The sequence below is a fragment of the Melitaea cinxia genome, chromosome 6 (genome assembly GCF_905220565.1).
Source record: "Melitaea cinxia chromosome 6, ilMelCinx1.1, whole genome shotgun sequence".
NCBI classification, from domain to species: Eukaryota; Metazoa; Arthropoda; class Insecta; order Lepidoptera; family Nymphalidae; genus Melitaea; species Melitaea cinxia.
Genome location: NC_059399.1, coordinates 8844783 through 8871798, shown reverse-complemented (window position 1 = coordinate 8871798; position 27016 = coordinate 8844783). Strand labels below are relative to the sequence as shown.

The 27016-nt window shown below is 32.4% G+C and overlaps 1 protein-coding gene across 1 annotated transcript; it reads left to right on the top strand.

Moving 5' to 3' along the window:
* The first annotated feature begins 3483 nt into the window (after positions 1-3483).
* On the top strand, positions 3484-26962 carry LOC123654561 (coagulation factor VII). The gene is made up of 13 exons (XM_045590461.1): positions 3484-3582; positions 4595-4683; positions 7173-7275; positions 7611-7683; positions 7838-7967; positions 8825-8924; positions 10288-10397; positions 10721-10842; positions 13526-13752; positions 14306-14508; positions 20397-20553; positions 25700-25858; positions 26840-26962. Exons 1-13 carry the CDS (start codon positions 3484-3486, stop codon positions 26960-26962), a joined length of 1695 nt encoding a protein of 564 aa, XP_045446417.1.
* The last annotated feature ends 54 nt before the right edge of the window (positions 26963-27016 follow it).

Here is a 27016-nt window from a genome sequence, read left to right as displayed (position 1 = left end):
AATAGGTTGAAATGATGATGAAGATAATGCAAGTATTATAAATGGATAAGTGTTAGGTTAGTAGCGTGGTAAACTCGATCCAGACCAGGTATACAACTTATCTTCTTTAACTGTCACCAAAAATATTCTCAGATGATTCAAAAACAACTCGAGCCCGATATAACGCAATAAATATAGTATTTAGACAAGATACCGTATGTCAGTTCTGTATTGACTACACAATAGCTAAATTGCTTCATGCAATCAGAGTAAGTATTCCAATTAAAATATAATCTAATAAAGGTAAACATAATTTTTGAGTCTGAGTTCTGTAGTGCCGATTTTCATTAACTATGTCTAACTAAACAAAGAAAAAATAATTTTATTAAAAAAAGTTTACTTTTGTAGAAACCACGAAATTAAAAAATTTAACAAAATCTTAGCTTTTTGTTTCAGTAGAATACAATACCAAGAAAAATAAATTTAATTTATATGTTAATTATTTTTATTTACAAATAACAATAAATATACATCTTTAAATATATATATATAAAAAAAAAACAGAAAAAGATCTTTAAAATGATTATTTTTTGTTTTTCTTCTGTGTGAGTAGGCACTTTCTCGTATTAGACTCCAAATGTAGTCGCCCATCGTGTTCTCATTGCTCTCCTTTGGGTCGGTTTAAGTCTCTCACTAAATCATTAATCTCTTCTGAATTAATAAGATGAGGTTCACCAGACACTGGTTTAAGTACAAATTCGCTGCATCCGCTACTGCCAGAAACTTGTGTTAGTAGCGGCTGTTCCTTCGTATTTGAACGAGAAGGCGCAGGAAAATGTTCACTGTGGGGTACTGGAGCGCTCGTTGAGGGTAGATCTGGGTACAGAATCTTTTGGGCATTTTTCCCAGCCCGAAGCTTGCGAGGATTAACTGCACAAAAGTAGCATCATTGATGTGATTTGTGGGCTCCCTCCATATTCTTGGTAGTGCAAATTTCATACGTTTTTTTCTCCTCGATACCAGGCTTAAAAAAAACATACAGATACACATGTTAGTTATTACATATCTTACATTTTTTGCAATTAGTATTCTTAAAAGTTATGATGTACTCCCTTCTAATGTGTTTTTGCAGTTACTACATGAGAATTTAGGTGCCCATATCTTATCTTTACTTCGAATGGGAAGATTAAAATAAGTTTCATATGCTTCAGAGAGTTTTATATTGGACGACAAACTGAATTTTTTAGCTCTTACTTTGATGAATTCGCCACAAATGGAGCAAAAAGAATTAACATCATTCTTAAACTTTTTCAAGCCATTTTGGACGTCGCGCAACCAAAGTGGCGTTGTTTCTTGGCAATTCGCTAACCACCCGTAACCCTCCCTCAACCCGTCCCTTGCGTCATAAATCTGTTGCTCTTCCAAACTATATGTCAAAATCTTAAAGTATTGAATTTTCATTGTAAAATGGACAAAAGCAAACTTTATTTACAAAAAATGGAGCATCTGGCTACTTTTAGCTGTAGACAATCAGAAAATATTAATTTAACAAAAAACACAAAAAAAAATTATTGTTGACCTGTGTAATTTTTTCAAATTAAATTTGCTACATTTGGGACTACCGTTTTACACTCCGAAATAAAAAATGATTTAAGCCGCTCAGTTTTGTCTGATTTTACGGCTTCTACGTCACCATAATGAGTCGTATCGTAATTCTATAAAGTTATTAAAATAAGCAAGCTTCTGAAGTAAAAAAAAAATTCAAATCAATTGGATCCTATTGCTGAAGTTCTTAAGTATTACTGAAAGAAATGAACTTAACGAAATGAATTAGTCATGGGGTAGAAAATAAAGAATGGAATATAAATGATTTGTGGATTAAGGACCTTATAAGTCACAACACATTGTACAAAATTATATGTAGTGGCTAGGTTGTATTTAAAAACGAAGAATTGAAAAAAAATATAAATGACTGTTTGCTAATTCCGCTCTTCTGTGTAGAATCTACATCTCGTGCTCACAGTGTGATATAGTGTGTGTTTACATTACGTAAGCCAAACATTAAATTTTCAAGTCTTGAATAAAGTGTATTTGAGTTTCAGTAAAATAGCATATGAGCCTGCGAGAGCCAGATCTTCGTCATTTTATAAAAGCTGAAAGATTCTTAGTGCATGCTGTTGACATATGTGGGTAGATACAATGGCCAAATATGAAGTTTAACTCATTGTGGCTTTGGTAGACACCAGGTAGCAAAGGCGGACAAAGTGCCCACTAAATTCCGTCATTGCATAAAGCGTAATTCTTTAATATATTGTTGGAAGTAATGTTAGGGATCAAATCAACCATTGCCCAAACCTTTTGTAGCTTAACTTACGTCATAGTATAAAAGAGAATATCTTACTTACTTATTATTTATTAGGGGATATTTCCTCAATAGTTGGACAATTTCAACAGTTCCCACCCCAGTAGGTGCGAGCGCTAAGCAATATTGTACGATTTTTATTCCTAGTATCTGGCTATTATTATATACTTATTTTACCTTTAACAACCAAGGTTGTTCCAAATTGAGAAACAAGACTTTTGAGAATAATAGATATTAGACATCAACGTTTTTATATTTATATAAAATATCAAACATAGATTTTAAGAGGCTTATTCCTCATAAGAACAATACAATTTCATTTAAAATGAGATACAGAGTGTAGCATACATTAATGAATAAGATACACTTCGATGAAGTTATCTATTCGTATTATAAGTGTTACAACTTTGTGTCATGTCATTTGTCATGTAAAATATGATTTTTGAGCTTTCTTTTGAAAATTGGTAAATTATCGCATTTTTACTACTGTAGATAATCTATACAAATAAATAAAATTAGAGTGTCTATTTGTAATATTAAAATAACCACTTTTTACTAAATGCATTTTATTATTGGATTACAGTTAATGGAGATTATCAGAATTTGTTAGTCGTCTGACCAAATTACATTCATGTCGAGACACTTATGGTACGTATGAAAGATATTTGGTGGGACAATTCTCTTGACCCATTTTACTATTTAAGGCTACTATAATTTGTCTGTTGTGATATGAAAATGATATTTGAATAGAATTGTGACACGGTTCATATATGGCTCTACTGCGAATGGTACGCGGGTAAGAGTTGTCAACTGGTAACTAGTGGTTACTAATTGCATTGTTCTTGATGCATTGCTCGCTGCCATAAAGGACATTTGAACCGAGGCTATATTTTTATTAACACGTTACAGGCTTGATGTATACTAAAACCGTGAAGAAGTAAGTATATTTAAGCCTTTTCATTTCGTGAGGTTTCAACTTAAGATTTTTTTAACATTACCAGTTAATAAATAGGACTAACTATTATAGACGATTAACATTGAGTTTAGCTTTATTATTTAATATAATTGTAAGAGCAGAGCGGTAAATTATTTACTATCTGTGATATTTACAGATAAAATAGCAAATTGACGTACTCGACCTTATGGTTTGGTTGAAAACCGGTGTCAGGTACCATTTTTACTATGGCAATCTGACTAATGCCGAACCGAACCAATTTGGCGCATTCCTGAGGCACGCGATGGTTTGAAGTGTGTAAGAGTAGTATGTGTATGTTGCTTTGTATAGTCATTTTAAACTATTGTTCTTGTCTCTGGTTTGTGATCAAATAAACGTTTTTTTCTTTCTTTCTTTCTTTCTTTTCAATTAAGATAAATACTAATATAACGATACATATGGGTGTAATAATAAACACTTAAAGAAACAAAATGTCATACAATTTGAGCTAAAATCGAACCCATGACCGTCAGTTTAAACAAAATATTCGTCGCGATTACACCAGAATGTCCGCTATTTGCATAATGTTACAAAAGTAAAATAGGTTATTAAATTTGAAGTTGTACGATAAACATTTTCGAGTTGCTAAGTAATTTGGCAACGAATGTAGGTGTCTCGAAAGGTTGTGATAAAAGCCCCACAGAAACACAAAGACAACTTGTAGTCTGCGAGTTTTATAAGTTACACCATTAATTTAGTATAAAGTTTTTTTTTTGCAAACCATATTCTACATTCTTAAATTATTAAGAGTGCACACTATCGAATGTATTGTTTTGTATACAAATAAATAAAATGAGAGTGTCTGTTTGTAATATTAAAATAACCGCTTTTTACTAAATACATATGGATGTATACATGGTACATATACCAAAATAACATTTTTTACAATTTTTGTCCGTCTGTTTGTCTGTCTGTTTGTTCCAGCTAATCTCTGAAACGGCTGGACTGGCTTTGACGGGATTTTCACAGGCCGATAGCTGATGTAATAAGGAGTAACTTAGGCTACTTTTTTAGAAATTTATTTATTTTATAACACTGCGAACTGAACAATAACTTTTTTTCGTAAAATTTCACGCGGACGAAATCGCGGGCACAGCTAGTCATTAATAAATGCCAAAAATAACAAAGGACTCAAATGAGAACTCTGTGGTCGGATTGAGCGATGCACTTTTCGGATTCGAAACTATTCTCAACCACGGTTTGGGGCTTTGGTGTAAATTGGTGGATTTCCACTATCGAATCACTCACACCTGCGACAGGTCTTGCTTAAAAGAATTTTATGGTCGATATTATCAACGCAATCTTTTATCTCTTATCGACTCATTGATCCTAAGAAGAGATCAAAAATAAAGATTTTTAAATTAACATAGTTATTTTTATTTATAAACATATTTGATGATATGATACATATTTACTATGTTTTTCATTTTCCTTTTGCGGAGTTCGGTGTTTCGACATAAGCTACGAATGTCTTGTTCACGAGACTGATCAGAAATAAAATTTGACAAACTATTATTCACTGAAAAAGCGTTTCTGAATCCATGGTGTGTATTTGTAATAATATTATTTAAATGTATGACAAGTAAAGGATTTACAAAACTTTTCGGGTAGTTTTAAGAATTACGACAAAATCGATATGGGACGGTGAAGTTTTACATCTGTCTTTATTAGCGTTTTTAGGGTTCCGTACCTCAAAAGGAAAAAACGGAACTTATAGGATCACTTTGTTGTCCGTTTGTCTGTCAAGACCCTTTTTCTCAAGAAACCAAATACTCAGATCTACTGTTCCTTAGAGCTGCGGAAAAATAAAACTTCAAAGTCAACGCAACCATAATATACAGTCGCTTATGCTGCAAATTTTCGACACTCGCAAGGGGATGAATAATTACGGGGTACTTCCTTTGAACTCAGAATCTTGAAATTTGTTGCGAAGCAACGATTAAAAATTAAACTTAAGGTAAAGCAATTCCCGAAACACAGCGTTTGACAAAAATTAAATGTATAATAAATAATGTTCTGATTTTTTTCAAAAATTTCGATTAAAGAAATGTTAAAATTTTCAGCTGGGAGTTATTGTAACTTTACTGTAAGTTTAAGTTTTATATGAGACTGACTTCTGAGATGTAAACGGAGCAAAAGTAACTGGCATAAAGATAAGCTATTACTTTACCTGAGATACCAAGTTTTCTGTCCAACATCATTGTCGCGGGCATGGATGATTCACCTTTCCTATTCTGTTTAAAGTAATTCCAAAAATGATTAGGATTTTCATAAATATTAGACTGGATCTTTGTGATCGACTTTATAAAGTATATGACAACGACTTCTAATAATTTGGAATCCTCAGAAATTTTGAATTAAATAGAAATTTAAAAAATTGAAACATTGAATATGCGTCAACAAAAGTAGCAATGTGTGTTACGCCTGAAAAAAATAATAACAAAGATAAAAAATCTTAATTATTAATTTTAAATCTATATATCAATTATTTTATTAAGATATTGTACTTACATAATATGTTTTACAATTACATACTATAGGAAAGTAAACACGCCATTCCGATTACTTGAGGACGGTTATTGGTTTTATTAATCGTAAATACGACGTGTTTTACAGCTTACAGCTTTCTTTAATAAAAAGGTTTTCGAACGGTTTTATAATTTTCTAAATCGAATCGATAGATACCTACTGAGATTAGTGCGCTAGAATAAACATAATTATTCTTCAGTTCAGTAGACATGCGACACACAACAAGCGTTGACAATAAAAATTAGGGAAAGAAGAAGAGCAATAGCTATAAATATGTCTAATACAAATAAAATTATAATTAATTGAAGATAGGAACGATCGATAAATGGCGATATAAATATATTTTATTACTAGCTGTGCTCGCGACTTCGTCCTCGTGGAATTTAGGGACTTCACATGTTCAACATGGTTCTTTAGATTGGCCTAACTTTTTTTTAATGAACCGATTTTTTGTTTTTGAAATTAGCGTGCACAAACGCACAGACAAACAGACAAAAATTCTTGACATTCATTATTTTGGGTTCTATTTGCGTTGGTAAAGGTCCTAATAATATTTTTTCTCATATATTTTAAATGTACAGACTCGTTACATTTTTATTAAATGTACCTATTGATTAATTAACCAAGCCTTTGGTATATAAATACTATAGTTTTTGTTTTTGATATCCTAATTAGCATATATTTTTAAATAATTAATGAACTACCTATAATTTTATTGGTCGGCAAAATCGATCACTAGATACTTTTTGATAAAATGGGATAATTAAAACGATCCAGGTTAAGTAGCTTACACACTTATTTATATATAGCAATAATTATTTAATGTTTGCAAAACATCAGTATTGATTCATTAAACGTAACTCGGCGTCTTTTATTATGCTCACCGCTATTACAGCCTATTTAGCTTTGCTTTGTAAAGCTTTGCGACTTAAGTCACACTGTAAGAATGAAATTCTTATGCACGTTCCTCTTACAATAAATCAGCGTGTTGGATTCGTTAAAATCTTTCTGCTTCAAAGGGCTTTAGAGAAACATTTAAATTTCGTTGAAGCTAGGTGTCATTATTTACATTTTCCACGACCAACGGATTCGAAGACTTGTTACGAATTTCAGCAATGCGGTAGTATATAACATGTTGCTTATTAGAATAAGTTTTATTCACTTGACACACCATTTTATGAATTTTTTATACTTCCAGTTTAATAATGGACATAATTCTTATTTAATATAATAAAGGCTTATATAATTTATTAAATTAGTAAATGTAGAATTTTATAAAGTTATAACTTATTGTAATTTATATTACAGATGTCGAGTTTTGACGACTGCTCATTCGAAATTATTAAATATGTTGCTAAACATAATAATTTTATCTGTCATCATTGGCAAAGAATTATCACGAGGACATCGTGTAAGTATGACCTTGTTGTGACCTTTTCAAATTTTATATCCTATTGTTGTTTCTATATCGACAATATACATTTAATTAATTATGTACTAAAGTTAAAAGGACCATTGTTGATATAGCAAGCCACTTTGCATTTCCGCCAAATTCGAATGGTATTCTGACAAATAGAAATATGTGTTGCTTTATCAATATAATCCAATGCAACTATTCTGTGGTAAATACACATTTGAAATCCGTTGACCCAGTTGAGTAAACGTTAAATTGTTAGAAGTGTCCTATTATGTACCGATACAATTGCACCGGTTGTATATAGTATAATAATCGGTCTCTTGTTACAGATTGAACCTGAAACCCGAATAAATACGAAATCAGAGAATTCAAATAAGGAATTACAATATGTTTTAGGAAATGGTGTGTTAAAATAAATTATTACGTTGAGCGCTTCCTATCCCATACTAACACTAGTTTCCATTTTGCAGAATTTTAAATTTTCTTGCTTCCAATTTTCATGCGAGTAATCTAAACAGCAGCTTTAATATCTTTTATAGTTTCATTTCATTTGAAGGTTTTAAAGAAATGTCTTCATTTTCTGAATGGGCGCGCTGGAGTGTATGCCTCGGTGGCCACAAAATGAGACGACGTCACTGCTTACGTCGGCATATTTGTGGAGATTCGCTCCGAATACAAGTCAAAAGGTATCCTATTTTATGTAATGAATTTGTAGCAAAATTTACATAATAAAAAAGGAGCGACAAAACAATATGATACAACCGGTTAATAACAATTAAACACTTTCATCTATTGATATGGCGCCGCGTTGGCGCAACTGTCACAGCATTGGTTTTGGCTGTTGCGCTTGCGGTGCGGGTTCGATTCCCGCTCACAACAAACATTTGCATTTTCCATACTGATGCATTGGACCAACGTGGTGAATTAAGCTCTGATTCTTCATCTATGTGGGGAAAGAGGCCTATGCCCAGCCAAGCTGGATATTACAGGCTGAAGCGTAAGCGTATCTATTGCTTTACGCTCAAACTGTTTGACAAATTCATAAAAGCAGAGAACGAATAATTTCAAAAAAAAAAAACCTAAAAAACGGTCCACTTCTAGCTTGATTTGGATGTCTTTTCGACAAAAGTTATATCTATAATATATATACTGCATGCATACCTTACTCGATTAGCTCTTTGCGGTAACCCTGCTTTCTGATCTTTTTTTGTATCGTAATGTTGATTTTAATATTTAGTTTTAGTTTAATACATTTCTCAATACAGATTTTTTTTTTAAGTTGTAGATACTAATTTATTTTTTGTTTTGCTTCTTTGGCTTCCCAATAAAAGTTATAAAGCTCTCAACTTTTGCGCTTGGCAAACCTTATGCAGATTATTATTATATACACATATTATATCAAGCATTTAATTTGTAATTAGTTCAAATTATATGTTTTCATTAATATTAGAATCAGAAACGCGGAATCTGGAATTATTTGTAAACAGTTAAAATATGCATGATCTATGAGTTGTGGAAGACACAGTCCGACCAATGTTTACAGATGCAGTACCTCTCATCGAGCGCACAAGCAGAGCAAAATGCGTCATGACGCTTGGTCGACACAACAAACAGAAAACATTATTGAGCAACATATTGTTACGGTAAAAACATGCACGGTAACATAGGTATATTTCTTTAATAGTCAATACTTTAAATACAACTTCATCGCAAATCATAGTAGGTACTAATTAGTTAAATATGTGATTAGCACCAGACCATTAATTTTCGGTTTCCTTTTTATGAAATAAAAATGAGATATTTTTACACGATCCTCCAAGATTACATTTTAATAGTTTGTTTAATGAAAAAATGCTTTTCCCGTGAAAATTTTAAGAATCAATTAATGATTCTTGATTGTATGTTTAAAGACGTGAACGGAAAATTTTAAGCCTTAATTATAATATCCTTACGGATCCATACAAAATCCAATAAAACTAAATTTCTATACAAATTAAAACCTTATTAAATTATATATAAATATATATTTATCCACTACGTATTCCCGTTAGTATTAATTAATCTCTTTATTAAAAGAGGATTAACATGGATTCCTTTGTTTAAAAACAAAGTTTTATACCTACTCGTAACTATCAAGTATAATAAGTAGCTTAACTAAAACAGGTTAAAATTTTAAACTATACCATTAAAACTATGTTATTTATTTATTAGGTAATATTTTAAATGATAGAAACGTAATTTTCGTATCTCTTATGGTTAATCTTGGTATCATAATTATGTTAAATTTACTAGTAAGCGTCTTGTCTCTAATTACAATGCATATATAACGTATGCATATATAGATAGATGACAACCTATACGTATTTATAACAAAACTAATTGATCCTAAAACAAATAGTGTTAGGTAATTATTATGCTACGACCAGACAAGATGAAATATGCTGGAAAATTACATTATTTATGCAACCCTTATCTTCTACTAGATGTCAATATGGCACGAGGGACAGCGTAATATATTTCGATACTTGTAATTTAAAAAATTAAAATTACGGTCTATATTTTAAGTTATGAAACATTTTATTAGTATTTTTTTAATATACAAGCCTATTAAAGTGATCTTCAAATCGGCTTGGTATCGCTAGAGATTATTGTGTTCCAAATTTGATTATAAATTATTTCCGAGATAAACTACGAACACTGATTTAACAGTTACAAAATAATTAATTTAATATCGACCTCCTTAATTTTAATAATTTGTGGATGTGGTTGGACAAGGCCGGTTTTATCAAATTTTATATATTTATCTTCTAAAAAAATATTAAATTTTTGCCCAGAGTATTGTAGCTATATATCATATTGTGATAATATTCGACGCGAAAGCAATGCTAATATTCTGGCTACTATTCTATATTTATTTATTATTTTAATTTCTTATTATAAATTACATATTCAATACAGTAATTTTTATCTGAACACAATAAATTTATACAACGTACATTTTTTAAGTCGCAGTTAAGGCAGTTAGATGCGGACGACGTACAGAAAAAGTTTCGAGGGTTCTCTCCATGGAGCACGTGGACGCCTTGTTCGAGAAAGTGTACTTCTGTAAGACGAAGGTATTTTTTTAACTTCTAACAGTGTGAGGCTACGTGACTACCAGAAACTTGTGAATTTTTTGTATATTCTAAATTTATAGTTATACTTTTATAATACCTACGTTAAAAGCTATAAGATTTTTGAGAGAAATTGAAAATTATAAAGAAGATCAGTGTATATATATGACTTTGACTTACTTTCAGTACTTATTACTTACTTATCTTGGCTCGATTTCAGGGTAATTCGAAAATAATTCTAAAATTCTAAAATATCCAAACTTTTAGTTCTCAATTGGTCAAACGTATTGAAACTGCAGTTAGGCTATTGTAATTGGTTTTTATAGGTATTGTTTGAAGCCAGAAGTGTGCGGACGGAAAGTAATTAAACAATCAGCATATTGCTACTTGGAGGGTAGTTACTGCTATCAGTGGATTCGCAACAGAATGGCTCGACGAAAGGACCCAGGTGAAATTGCACATAGGTATCCAGCTAACAACTTTTATCTATTAACCATAATGGCTTGTTCATGCTATCAATTTAATCGAGTGCGGAGTAATTTAGTAACTAAAGTCCTAATTTCTCCTCTTTCGAAAAGAGGCAAGAATTCTAAAGACTATGTTAAATATACTTATTCTGTTTTACCTCATATACTAGATATTTTGAAATCTTGGTATACGAAAACGTAGAAATTCAACAAACGCACATCATTCCCGAACTTTAGATGCCAATGTATAGTTGTGTTATCGGGCAAATAAAGTCCCTGTAATAATGTCAAGTTTAACGGGTTCAACGGTTATAAATCCTGAACAAATCCCTACTTATTAGTCAAATTATTGAAAAATTACTTAAGGTGCAAATGAGTTACGAACCATTTTTTGACAGAAGCTAGTGTTTCAGTTAACCTACTCTTTACTCAATTACTAACTTTTTTGTATTTTTTTCAATTGAAATATTGTACATATTTACGATTCACAACTTAAGAACTTAATATAAACGAAATAAATTTTATACGACTAATTTCTATGCATTAATTCTGAAAATAATATTGCTTTTTTGAGTAGCATTTTATATATTTTTGATTGAAGTCTTTTATAGAGCGTTTTTCAATATAAAGTTATATTTATTATATCATATCTAAGATTTTATTTTTGTGTTACCCACATTAGGAATTCTAAACATTTTTGAATATCATATCAAAAATTGACCGCTCCAAATTTTTTCGCTCGGAAAATTTCGCTCGGGCGGGTGCATCGTTCCATAGCTTAATTGGCTAGAGCGCCGACACGGTATGTCGGAGGCGCGGGTTCGAACCCCGCTGGAGCGGTCAATTTTTGATATGATATTCAAAAATGTTTAGAATTCCTAATGTGGGTAACACAAAAATAAAATCTTAGATATTAAAAATAGCACGGTGTCGTCTCCTGTCAAAGATTTTCATTGTAATATGAAACTTTGAATAATTACGGGTTTCTGTAAAGAGCTCACTATAGACGGCGCCACGGTTCGCTTAAACCGAAATTAAAAATTATCATATCGAAAATTTCGCTCGGGCGGGTGCATCGTTCCATAGCTTAATTGGCTAGAGCGCCGACACGGTATGTCGGAGGCGCGGGTTCGAACCCCGCTGGAGCGGTCAATTTTTGATATGATATTCAAAAATGTTTATTATATCATATTTTAACCACATGAGCTTCCATTTTCAAAGATAAATATCATTCAATTTGTAGAATGATGTCATTTGGCAATCTAAACTTTCAGTTATTGCATTCACGAATGGTGCCAAAATTAAGCTGTTTATTGTCTTTGTAAAATTAACATATAACATAAAAAATTAAACTCAATTTTTACTTATTTCAGATTCTCCCAGATAAAAGTAAAATAATTAAACTTAATAATAATATGATGTTTATTAAAAAAAAACTTTATTAACATGAATTATTTATCTACTATAAGTTATTAATGTATTTAAACTTGAATGGATAAATAAAAAGTACTTCATTAACTATAGAAAATTTAAGTATTTTATTAATTATATACACTTTCTTATTTTCATAATTAATTTATCATAATAAAACTAATATGTACTGTGTGGCTACGGTACTAAAGAATATAGCCACCCCCTCTCTTCCCGTGGAGGTCGTAAGTTTAATAAATAAATTTAAAAAAAATTAAATAAATTCGTAAAATTAATATACCTTACAGCACACATATACACGTGACCAATAACTGCCACATCAACTTGATGATTCAACGGGCTATAGTTATTTTGTTTCTCTCACACATATATCCATTTCTAATTTAAAACAAGGAGACTCGAAGCATATTAAATATCTTCAAATAAGTGAACTAATAACATCGTCTGCCTTGATACTATCTCATGATAGTTGAGATGCACTGATCGAGTATCAGTTTTCGAATATTGTAGGTTTTTATATTTAGTTATTTATTTAGGTGAATTTACAGTTTTTTTCATACTGGGGGTGTAGAAACATGTTAATATTAACACGTTTCTATTCCAATTCAAAATACATATTTGAAGCTTGCGTTTAGCAGAGATATGACTTAGATTGGGCGGGTTGAAATCAATAGTCACACACAAGTCATTAAAGTGTCTGCCAGCTCATAGTAAAATTGAATTTCGCTTATAATTGCTTTTTGCCAAAGGAACATAAATAGGTTTAAAAAAATTTAAGATTTCCAGTGCATCAAACTTCAACAATAATAGAAAGTCGGTGCAATTAATATTGATTGATGGATAAAGTTGATTAAGCTTGTTTGTAATAGTACAAAAAATCTTAATTAAAAATGTTGTGTCAGCTGTTTTGCGGCGATATGTTAGTTGAAGGACGATGATGTTGTTCCAATATGGTAACGCAAGTATTTATGATAACGTAAGTTAAGTAACGAGAGGGAAATGTAAGTTAGATGGAGCTGAAGAAGTTTTACTTCAGTCGTGTGGTCTAAAGACACTCGTTTTTAAATTATAAAAATTATTTCAATGATATGTTTTATAATCAAATCAAAAATATATCAAACAACAACATTTATATGTCAGCTATTATTTGTTTCAAATATTGGTCACTATGCTCTGAATTTATATTTAATTTTTGCTTTAGTTTTAGCATGTAAAATTTATGAAAATTTCCAGAATACAACGTTGTCGAGAAAATTCCAGAACCAGAGCTTGCTATACATCCAGAAGATTCTCGAGATCTACCTGTATGGACGCCAGCTTGTGGTAGAGTAGGTAGGCATCGTGGTTCTCCCCGTTCTCGACTTCGGGCTAAAATGCAAGAAATGGTCCGCATTATAGGTGGCAGGCCGGCACCACCAGGCAAATGGATCTGGCAAGTCGCAGTTTTGAATCGGTATAAGGTAATTTGCCATTATTTTCGAAAGAAAGAAATATTTATTTTAGATGTATTTATTGTACGCTTAGATTTTACTTGGTGTTAAAATGAAATCAAACAATTTCAATATAATACGTAAATGTATCTATAGCTTTGAAAATGTAATTAAAAGTAAATGTTACACTAATTATCATTTATTAGTACAGTGGTAGTTAAATGGAATTTGAAGTGAGAATTTAACTAAACCATGAAATTTCTTTCTAACTTGAAAGCAATTTAGGTGACCCTCCAAAAGCAATTAACGTTTCCCTGGAATAAATCACATTTGTTATACATACGTAATTTGACAGAATAAATTTCAAAGTCATCAAATTAAGGAATTAATGTATATTAATTCCATTGTAATACCATTCTAATACATATTTTTTTTCATGTATTAGAAAGAGTACTTATTAGTAGTTCTCAAAAGAGTTTTATTAAATAATATAAATTGTATTTATTAGTGAATATTATGTTTATTGCTTATCGGGCCGTATAACTCTTTTAGAGCTTACAAAGGTTGTTTGCTTATGTTGTAGGAAGCTTTTTGCGGCGGGACACTAATAGCGTTACGGTGGGTAGTGACAGCGGCTCATTGTGTGAGGAAGCGCCTGTACGTACGTCTGGGTGAGCATGACTTGCTCGTGCGAGGTCCCGGTGAAATCGAGATGAGAGTGACCGAGGCTGTGATCCACCCCGACTACGATCCTGATACCGTCATTAATGACGTCGCATTACTGCGGTAAATATTATTATTTTAAATTAGCAGATCTTAAAGACGTTCAAGCCTAGTTATGGAACTACGTATTTAAGAATATTTTATAACATTTTACACTCATCATAAATTCATATTAGTCGAAAAATTATTAACTCTATATCGAAAGTTCATCATCATCATTTCAGCCTTCAGCGTTTTAATTCAAAAACTTTTTTAAACAAAACGAACTTTCGTTTAGCGTCTTCGGTGCGATAAAGCCAGCCCTGATGTCACCAACCCGCCTGGCCAGCGTGGTGACTATGGGCAATACACATGAGTTTTTGGCGCAAACTTGTGGAAGCCTATGTCCAGCTGTCGACTGCGATACGTTGAAGTGATGATGATGAAAACTCTACACACTCTTAACTATCAAATTATGGCTATTTAAGTTTTTAAAAAGCAGGCACAGAAAAATCGTGTTCGAATAGCAGTATTGTTTTGGAATTCTTTAAACTTATAAGAAAATAAATAAATATTGTAAGATTTTATTTTCTTTTGTCCCCGCACATATAAAATATTCCCATTGGTCACACGGATGATTTTTAAAGTCTATACGTTTGTGTCTGTGTAATTTGTTTTCGGCCGAAACAGTATCCTATAAACGGTCATTGATAACTTTTAGTTTCTATTTTATAAAATTCAATTGTTCAATTAATATTACCGAAAAAATAATAACAATTTTATGTACAGTAATTAATAATTATAAGGATTTATTTAGCAAAGTTATTATTTATTAACGTTTAATATCGATATCTCAGCCGCTTTTTTCCATTGTTGTATAGTATTTGAATCACATGACCTATAGACATACAGGTTACAGTCGTGATTTGAGCTGTGTTACATATTATTGCGGGTATCTTGATAAAAATGTTACCTTTTTATATGCGCCTGATACTGAAATGAACTGACAGAGTCAAATGATTACTGACTTTTATTAAATAGTTTGAAATGATTCAAAATTAAATTAAACTACTCCGCTGCGAGTAATATACATAAATAAAAATGAATTTTACTAAGTGCATAACTCGAGAATAGCTCGACCAATTTGGCTAATTTATTTTTTTGTATGTTCCTTAAGGCCCACGGAAGGTTTTAATACAAAAAAAAAAAAATGAAAATATTAATAATTTTTACTATTAACTATTGACAGATCGAAGTCTGTCTGGGCAGCGAGTTGTAAAAATAAATAAATATGCAGGTGTATACACGCATCACTATACCAGAGCGGTATACGTATGCGGTAGTATTACATGATTATAAAATAGTATCTACTTGTATCACCTCTGACACGCGACTAGAGTTTACTCCTTAAAAACGATTATTGTGATATTTAGAATATATTTATCTCTTTCACGCAAGAGAAAACCAGCAGATCTCAGCGATACTGTTACACATGATCCCCACATTTTTGTCACACCACGGGCTTTATATTATATTTTAAGGTGTAAACTCAAATAAACAACGTTTTACGTGAATAATATAAAATACTAGCTGACCCCGCAAACGTTGTTTTGCCATATATGTTATTAACTCCCTTAATTCCCCCCGCCTTATAATAATAATAATAATAATGATTTATTTTCCATTACAGTCATGTTGATACAATGAACCTTATCTTTTTAATGATATAACTACAACACAAAGTTTGACAACACGATTAGCGAAGGACTGGTGCTCAAAAAAGGTATAAAATACCTGTTCTATAAGTCACCAGGTCCCCCCCCCCAATGTTAAGAATACAGGATCAAGTACTCAACTAGTCCAAATGGAGACAAGCCTCGCAGATGATGGTATATATAAACTTGTTTTACAAATTTATAGTAATTTCCAACAAAGACCCAAAAGGTCAACAAGAAAATTGAGGTAATTAGAGAGAAAAAATAATAATAATAATAATAATAATAAATACATACAAACAATTATATACATAGAGTCAGCTGCTTAGTGAACAAGTAGGTTTTCGGTATCATCGTATGTGAAAGATTTGAGCCAGTTGGTAATAGTGAATTTACATTTCAGTCTTGGAAGGTGACAAATGGGTATACGGGAGTTAACCCTATTATAAAGAAAGTTCCCCAAGTAATAGTACTGTCTCCGAGCTAGAGCTGTTGAAACCTTGACAGAGGGGCATACTTTGTTTTTACGTCTTTTGTCTTGATTAATTTTAGGGTCGAAAGGGGGCTGAGTATGCTTATTTAACAAAATATGATTTTATGATTATAAACAATTTCCTCACAGATAGGACATCCCAGGATTTATAAAGATTGTCGGTCGGATATCTGAAAGGAAGTGAAGCTGCTGTTTTAAGGATTGCTCGCTGGGTTATCTCTACACCAATAAGGGCTGACTTACACGAACCACCCCATACAGTAATGCAGTATGTTATAAGGGATTGGCAGAGCGCATAGTAGACAGATTTGATAGTCTTCCGATCAGCTACATGTCTTAAGCATTTGAAAATGTACATGAGTTTCCTTAGTTTAGCCACGAGAGACAAAATATGAGGCTTGAAGGTGAACGCAGAGTCAGTAATGACCCTCAAGTATATTGTCCACTCTTTCAAGGACAGGACAAACACAACTTCTGTATGAAGCTGGGTTGCAAACCTGTGCTCTAATGATGCCAAAAGATGGTAAACCTTTTGTAGTGGTGGAGAAAGCCTGGTACTTAGTCTTAGTTGCATTTAAAGTCAGGATGTTATTTTTGAACCATGCCGATACACTATCAAATCCACGCTGTGCAGCATCATACACATCCTCCCACGTACTGCCGTCAAACAGTAGAGCAGTATCATCTGCGAAGGAAATAATTTTTCCCTGTGGGATCTTCATTCGACAAAGTTCGTTTATGTACACTAGAAACAACGTGGGACCAAGAACGCTACCCCGAGGCACCCCATATGAGATGGGCACAATGTCACTTGTTGTTTGACCGATCCTGACTCTTTGCCTTCGGTTTTGCAGGTAGTTTATAAAAAGCAGAAGAGATAAGCCTCTCACACCAACCTTTTCCAACCTATCAATAAGTATAGAGACAGCAACCGTGTCAAAAGCCTTGGCAAGATCTAGACAAATTACGAGAAGTTTCCGTTTATTCTCAATTCCAGACATTAATGTGTTTGTCATCTCGATCACTGCGTCCTCCGTTGCTCTACCAGCACGGAATCCAAATTGTGAGTCAGATAATATATGGTTAGACTCAAGAAAAGAAACTAACCTTTTATTCATAAGTTTCTCTAAAATTTTGGAGAGAACTGGCAGAATCGAAATGGGCCTATAGTTGCTGACGCTGGACTCATCACCTCCCTTGTGGATTGGCTTGACAGTAGATATTTTAAATTGCTCGGGGAAGCAATATATATTATTATAACTTAGGGGTATGAAAAATAGATGTTGGTCAATTCTCAGACCTACCCAATATGCACGCAAAATATCATGAAAATCGGTTCAGCCGTCCACGAGAATTTTATATATAAGATAATTGGAAAGTTACAATCGCCCATCATTACAGCGAGAATCGATCTTATTATTAACCGACTTCCAAAAAAGGAGGAGGATCTTAATTCGATTGTATTTTTTTTATGTATGTTACTTCAGAACATTTGACTGGATGGACCGACTTTTTTCCGACCGACCTACTTTTCGAGTTATATCTAATAATGCGTTTTTATTCACTATTTTTTCGTCGACCTATGTTATATTATACCGCATAACTTTTTACTCGGTGTACCGATTTTGATGATTTTTAATTTAATCGAAAGCTGATATTTATCATGTCGAAATTTCGTCGAGATCTGATTACAACTTTTTGAGTAATCTTTGATAACGCGTATTTACTTGACTATTTTTTCGTCTACCTACGTTGTGACTTGGCGATATAATTGAAGACGGGTTTTTTTCGTTTGCAATCAAATACAATTATATTTATGACACAAAATTGATACCATTTCATGATTTTTGTTAATGTTCTGTACACAGTTGTACATTTAAAGTGCTATAAAACTAACATTGCTACAATATTAAAATTATATCTTTCAAAAGAAGTTATTTATACATATATTTGTCCCGACAAATAAAATAGAAAAAAATCTTGCCTTTTTTCCTGTATTGTCAAAATTTTTCGCGAATCGCAAAAAATTTTGTTAAGTCACTTTAGATTGTGTTAATAATTTATGTCGCTCCAGAACTGACCCACGCATATCTATTATTCAACCAAAGTGGAAAACTTTCTTTGACAGAGGAATCTTCATTATGATCTGTGTTCTGGTCACAAAAAAAGATCAATTAAATTTTTTATTTGGCTTGACATTTGGCTTTTGCCAATTGACGTTTCATGAAAATTGGTGTACAGCCTACATTAACTATGTATTGTATTCGTTTATCTAATTCTCTCTGTCATTATATTTCTTTACATCTCCTCTACGCATTCGTTCGCGCGCTTTCGCACGGCGGGCGAGGGCTGCCCTCCCTCCGCGCCTCCGCGGCACAAAAAAAAACACTCTAGGGGTAGGACAGACTCAAAACTTTAACCATGGATATCTCCATAGCCATGGGGTTTTGAGGTGTGACAGTGTTACCTTGTATAGATTCCCCTACACCCTCCACCCTCCACACCCAAAAACCCCATAATTCGGTTTTACCTAATCTAGATCTTAGCCCAAAATTGTACATAAGCGGCATAAATCACTTACATCAGATGAACTGCCTCTTAGTTTGCTGGTCATTACCACGGTAAAATTGTTTTTGTAAATTTGTTTGTTTACGCATTTGAAAGGTATAACGTACACCGAAAAAAAATTAATTTTAATGACTTTCAGCGCTTCCTTGATAAAGCATTTAAAATTAATAGCCGTTAGAATGATAAGCCAGAATTGATTGTTACAAAAGCCATGATTTTTATGCGAAAGGAAATTAATTAAATTTTTCAGTTGAGATATTTGGAAATTTTTACAAGCTTTAATGAATTTTTGTAACATTTGACGTAGTAAATCGTATGATGACGTCGATATCATTTGACGTAAAAATCTATGTGTCGAAAAATTCATTACTTCAGCCTAATACAGTCCACTAGTGGACATATGCCTCCAAGTTCGCGCCAAAAATGGCGTGAACTCATTTGTTTTGCCCATAGTCACCACGCTGGGCAAGCGGGTTGATGACCAGCGGCGGTGGTGGCGGGGACGAAAAATTTGTTTTGAAAAATTGAATGTTAATCTTTTTAATTATCTCATCGCTATGAAATATATGTGATAGTTATATAGATTTTATTTCAACGGCATTTTTAACCATTTATGAATGGCTTAGTTAGTGTTGGGTAGCGCAATATAACGTGAATATTTAAAAAATAGATTAAAAAATACATACAAAATGTATAGTTAAAATAAAAGTAAGGGATTGTAAAGTAAGAACTGAAATTAATTAAAAAATAATAATTGATGACCCCTCTACGACGACACCCCTCTAACCACGAACGGAAATTATTAAAAACTCTTCAGTAATCCTGATGTAATTACTGTCATTTCACCTCGGATATTCTCCTAGAGCGGATCGATATTTTTTGGATGATTACTGTATCCTCCTGACTTTGGTTGAGTTATCCTCTCAAAAAAGTAAGAAGGCGTCAAATCTGAATTACGACAGGGCCATAGGAGATCACCACTTTTCGAAATCAATCCACCTGGAAACATTTCTTTCCACTATGGAGTAATTTGACATGTGCCTGGTAGCTCTGTCTTATTGAAACCAAGTTCCAAACTTTACTATTCTTGAAGTGTCAAGTTCTGGAGCCAAAAAACCTTTTAACAACAAAACATAGCGTTCGGTATTAACAGTGACGTTTTACTGAATCTTTATTTATTCTCGCATTTGTTGTAGATTGCCGGAACCAGCAAGACCTGACTTAGGCCATGGAATAGCTTGTTTGCCTAAGCCACATCAGATTTTACCACCACATTCGACTTGCACTATCTTAGGGTGGGGAAAGAAACGTGCGTCTGACGTGCATGGCACGAGAATTCTGCACGAAGCACAGGTAAGTTATATTGGATAAGAATACTTTTGTTGTTTTTACTATTATATCTTATCGTTCTTAAACATTCAATATAATAATATTCCAGTCACCGTTAAATGCCTGCCCAGGTATAAATATTGAGATGTATATTGAGTAAAGTTGAGATCTCAAGGAATTTTAAATCGAATTTATTCAAAATAGTTTTCTTTGAGTGGTTTTATATAAATCAGTTTGTCTTAAATTTTGTAAAGTAGACTTTAAAAAAAATCCTATATATATGTTTGAATATATAAGTGTATATGTATGTGTGTGTGTGTGTGTATAGTGGTATACAAATAGGTTATAAAGTTGTGAGATTGCTACGGTTATGTGGTTTTTATTCACAATAAATAATAGATTAATATTTTTTCTTCGAATAACTAGGTGTACTTTCCTCGGTTTTGAATGGTTCAAATTTATGTATGCATTTTTCACTGAATAGTGAGCTTAGCAAAAAATAATTGTTTGCTAGCAAATGAAAAAAATCGACTTCAATTAGATCGATAAGTAATACAAAGTAGACGAACAAAATTAACAAAAGCACTAGTCACCACTACAATTTTCGAACGTTTCCCTCGATCTCTCTAGGACGCCATCATCAGATCCTGGTTTCGTTATCATGGTACCACCCTTGGCATATCTCCTTTCCAACAAAAAAGAATCATCAAAATCCATAAACGACGAAGCTATCCGCGAACATACACAAATATATCTCTATATATATAAAAGCGAAAGGTCACTCACTCATCACGAAATCTCCGAAACTATAACACCTACAAACTTGAAATTTGGCAGGTAGGCTCCTTATAAGACGTAGGCATCCGCTAAGAACGGATTTTACGAAACTCGATCCCTAAGGGGGTAAAACGGGGGTTGGAAGTTTGTATGAAAGTCCTATGTTTTTGAAGTAAGAGACTTGAAATTTGAAATGTAAGCTCTATAGATGGTGAAAAGGTGTCCAAATAATGTATCTTTAGAAATCAACTCCTTTTTGGGATTAAAACGGGGGATCGTAGGTTGACTCACTGATCACGAGATCTCCGAAACTATGACACCTACAAACTTGAAATTTAGCAGGTAAGCTCTTTATAGAGCATAAACTATCGCTAAGAAGGGATTTTACGAAACTCGATCCCTAAGGGGGTAAAACGGGGGTTGGAAGTTTGTATGAAAGTCCTATGTTTTTGAAGTAAGAGACTTGAAATTTGAAATGTAAGCTCTATAGATGGTGAAAAGGTGTCCAAATAATGTATCTTTAGAAATCAACTCCTTTTTGGGGCTAAAACGGGGGATCATAGGTTGACTCACTGATCACGAGATCTCCGAAACTATAACACCCACAAACTTGAAATTTAGCAAGTAAGCTCCTTATAGGGCTTAAACGTCTGCTGAGAACGAATTTCACGAAACTCGATCCCTAAGGGGGTAAAACGGGGGTTGGAAGTTTGTATGAAAGTCCTATGTTTTTGAAGTAAGAGACTTGAAATTTGAAATGTATACTCTATAGATGATGAGAAGGTGTTCAAATAGTGTATCTTTAAAAATCAACTCCCTTTTTGGGTTAAAACGGGGGATGGTAGGTTGACTCACTCATCGCTAAATCTCCGAACTATAACAGTTAAAAACTTGAAATTTGGCAGGTAGGTTCCTTATAGGTTGTAGACATCCACTAAGACCGGATTTTATGAAACTCGACCCCTAAGGGGATAAAACAGGGGTTGGAAGTTTGTATGAAAGTCCTATGTTTTTTAAGTAAGAGACTTGAAATTTAAAATGTATGCTCTATAGATGGTGAGGAGATGTCCAAATAATGCATCGTAATCTATATATATAAAAGAGAAAGGTCACTGACTCACTCGTCAAGATAACTCAAAAACCGCTGGAGGGTCCATTCAGGATGGACAAAGATGAAATTTGGCAAGGAGGTAGATTATAGTTAGTGGACGTCCGCTAAGAACGGATTTTGCGATATTCCACGGTTAAGGGGGTTTAATTGGGGTTGATAGTTTGTATGAAACATATACAGCAGCTATAAGTTCGCCTAATAGGTAATTTATATTGCGGCCTGAAAATAAAACTAAGAATATGGTGTATAGAGAGGTTTTATAAATACAACTATTAAATTGTACTAAATTGTGCCTTTTAAAAAGTTACTCAATGTGATAAGCATTTCAAGTGACTTAAATAAAAAAATAATTTGCGTTAAACATCTTAATAGTAATGCATATCTTCATAACTCCGCGGACGTAGTCGTAGGCAACAGTTATTGTATTATAAAACAAAGTCTCCAAAAGTGTATGTGATCAGTTCCCTCAAAATCAACTAAACGGATTTTCATGCGGTTCAAGAGGAAGGTTTACGGAGCGGCTAATCCAATTTTGATGAGAGTTTCACTGAAAGTTAGCCGAGAAAACTTTGTGACACACTGATTTCAACGCGGGCGAAGCCGCGGGCACAGCTAGTATATATATATAGATCGAATTGAGGAACCTCCTCCTTTTTGGAGTCGTTTAAAAAAGCACTAAGACATCATCATCAATCGTATTAGATTAGAAGAAGCTTACAAGTCTCAAGGCCAGTTTAGTATAGGAATAGTTTTTAGTGAATTACTTTGTCATCTAGCATTAAGGTTTATAAGGTAAGGCGACAAAATGCAAAGTAAAAGCGAGTAATAATTTATTAAAGTGACGTGAATTCACTCGACTACGTATGCTAGCTCAAGACGTATATTGAATATTTGATATAATAAAATGAATGCTTGACTGTATATCCTTTATAGAATCGTAAACTTTGCATTTGATCATGTCATGGTCTTGAGCAAAGTATTGTGCATGAGGCCACAAAGGTTTTTGAGTGGGCACGATCAAAAAAAAAAAAAAAAATAACAAAATTTAAAAAAAGCGTAACAACGCGCGCAGGGTAAAGCTAGTATTTGATATTTTTGCATCGCGTATTGCATTGCATTTTCAGAATTGTCGTTTGCGTTGCACATCCGGACTCGTAAAAACTCTACCACAAATAAAAATGTATACAAAAGTTCATATTTTACTGATCAAAAAATTTAATGGGAATACTTTACAAGTAGTCTCATTGCGGTAGCTTTGAAACAATACGTCCTTTACAATTCCCAAGTTTGTAGTTATTAATATGAACACTTTATTGTACACAAGTATATTTTTAACATTAAACACATTTAAAGACAGTTACAGCCTGTAAAGTACAATGGGCGGACTTATGGTTATTTAGCCATTTCTTGCAGATAACCCAATTAAAGGAAGAACAAATTTGTTATAATCTCGAGACAGGGTCGGTGGTGCAGTTATAAGATAAACTTACATGCTAATTCACACATACTAATACTTATACAGAATATATATATAAATGCGTACATACATACATATCTACATACATACATACATACATACATATTACATAGCCTTATTATAAACTAGTAAACAAAAAATAGACAAAATTAATAATATACATAAAAAACTCTGAGTGAAAAAAATTTTAGAACAAAAACTCGTTTTATGTCGTCTCCAGTTTATCATATTATAGTGACTTTTTACTTACTTTTTAAATACCTGTAGTGACTCAGCCTCTTTTATATATAACGGCAGACCATTCCATAACCTTATATCTTCAACAGTAAAGGACTGACTGAAAAACTCAGTTTTCTGCATCAGCAATTTCAGTACATGACTTCACGATGTCCTTGATAGTGAAGCATCCCTCAGATATTCAAATTTATCTTTTAAGTAAGACAGTACTAACGACGGTAACTGTTTACAATATTTATTTTAGCTATAATCCTTTTTACGACGTAAATGAATTATTATGTACCCGCGGTGAAAATATCTTCCTGAAATCGTTATTTTTTATTAAACTTTTGTATGTTAGTAATTAACGTAACTTTACTTGTGTGTAATTATTTAAATAACTTTATCGCTTGCCTGCTTGATTCAACATATAAAAAGAGAGACATGTCCAAAAGTAACATGATCATGCTATTGCACTTTACTAACTAAACTAAGTAATTCTACAGTTGGTCAAGCTTGACTCCACTGATATATACTCCGGCAAATATTCCGACAAATATCCGACAAATTTAAACTAGCTATCGTGTAACATCACTAGCCAATTTTACGTAAAGTTGTTGGCGCTCAAGGCATATTGAATTTATTTTTAGGCGATTTTGTTTTTGTTGAGTTAGGACCAAATGGGTCTTCTTTTAAAACGCTGCTGATTTTATAATAACAGAAAACATATTTTAATAAAAAGTTATTTTAACAAGATATTGACATGGATTCTATTGCATCGTATGCATGCAGTATCGTTGCAAGTTTGATCATTATCTTCACTTATCTGTTATATGTGTCTAAACTACGGTTATAAAAATTACTTTTTTCTTTGTAACGATAAATTTTTTAACTGGTAACCCAGTTTTAGTTAACTTCTTACATTCATTAAATTAAGCTAAACCACGAAGTGTAGTAGACTATAAATAATTGCAACTCCTAGGAGCGAAAAAGTAACCATAAATGTGAACGATTTTTGGATTGTATTCATTCCGTCGACGACATATTCGTTAGTCAGTCTATACTCGCACTACTCGTGTTATTATAAAACGAAACCACTTGTCAGTTTGGTTTTAAGAATCTCTTTACTAGTAAAATAATACATTATTCCTAAATCGCCTATGCTATATTTTATTTTCATAATAATTTTTCTCTCAGAAAAATTATCAGTAAAACTAGTCAAAAGAAAAAAAAATGTTTTCATTCGTTTTATGCCTTTTCATGCGCCTAAACATTAGTAGTTAGTCTTTTTAGTTTTCTTTAGTAAAAAAGTTAGTCTTTCATGTATCTACATTAAGTCTGGGTCATATCTTTCTCTGGTAGGCTAGCCACAACAGAACATTTTGTGCTTAAATTTATGAGCATTATTATTAGACATAGCGTATTAATCCTCAAAGATTGTGAAACTTAATTTATCAACTAGACCATTGTAAAAAGATAAAGTTTGCCTTGCATATTATCTTGTTGTTTAATACATACCGCATTTGAAAAATGTAATAAATTCATATATACGTTTCCAAGTTTACGCATAACAATCTTTTAAATTATAGGTATCAACAATACAGCAGGGGGTTTGTCGCCGTTCATACTGGCAGTATGCAATAACAGAAAATATGGTGTGCGCGGGTCGCGGACGCCGGGACTCTTGCGCCGGAGATTCGGGTGGTCCTTTGTTGTGTCGGGATCGTAATATGAGATATTTTCTGCAGGTATAAGGTTTTCCATAAAGAAATTTGTAAAAAAAACTTAATCTCCTTTTTTTTTCTAAAAAATCATATTAGAAGATATATTGGCTAAACTTTATAATATTAATTAAAATAAAACATGAAAATTATGTTTGTATTATAAGTTTAAGTATAGCCTTATATTTGTTTTCGCTCAACCGTACTTCTTCGCTTACAATCCTTTCATTTTATACGCAAATAACAGAGGTAGATAAAACTTTTGTTTTCTATCCCTAGGGTAACACATATATTAAGTTAAGGTTCATTTCATTTTCTGCATACTTCTCAGGTTCTTTCTTTTAATATTCTTTTATCTCTGTTACTATTGAAAAATAATGTTAGGTTAAATTAAGGTAACAGCAAAATTCCAACGAAAATGCAACGAATTAAAATAATTTAAAAATATTAATTAGTTTACAATAATAATAATATATTCATTTTTGTATACTATAAAACCTAAAATGTTTTTTTTTATAAACAATTTAATATCGTTTATGCATTTAATTTTAAATAAAATATTCGTCTCTATCTCTTATATATTCCGTTTATTTCTTATAAAAGGTAAAAAACCTATAAAATTTCTGTGAATGTAAGATAAATTTATCGAATTGTATAAATTAGTTTTAAAATTCTAGCTTAAATTGTTGGTGATTGGTATTCTCCCGGAGTCACTTCTTGGAACAGATTTCCAATGGTTAGGCAATAAACGAATTTACGATTGCTCTCTTAAATTTTTTTTTACTTTTTCTTTATTACATACTTTATTACTTTAATTTTAAAATTCTTATAAATATTGTATTGAATAAATTGAAAATTTCATTTTGTTAATCAAAAAGAGTAAAGTTGTTATATAGTCGAATATTTTAGTAAAATTTAAACACTATTAGACAGTATTTTGTATTATGGTTATTTCAATGAACGTTGTTATAGCGGATATCCTGTACTTAGGTTTTAATATAATTTCAGGGTATAACGAGTTTTGGTGATGGATGCGGCAAACGAGGCAAATATGGAATCTACACACGAACCGCGGGTTACGTCTCATGGATGCGTAATGTCATGAATAACAAATACTTTGATGATTTATAATAAATCTACGAGATTAGATTATATATCATAAATAATTAGTATGTACTCGTAATA

What these genes read in the sequence shown, in the direction of transcription:
- LOC123654561 (XM_045590461.1), top strand. Translation starts at nt 3,484, where the DNA reads ATGGTTTGGTTGAAAACCGGTGTCAGGTACCATTTTTACTATGGCAAT. An exon ending in CAGTTTTGAATCGGTATAAG is followed by an intron (nt 13,753 to 14,305) that starts GTAATTTGCCAT and finishes CTTATGTTGTAG; the next exon opens with GAAGCTTTTTGCGGCGGGAC. An exon ending in AATGACGTCGCATTACTGCG is followed by an intron (nt 14,509 to 20,396) that starts GTAAATATTATT and finishes CATTTGTTGTAG; the next exon opens with ATTGCCGGAACCAGCAAGAC.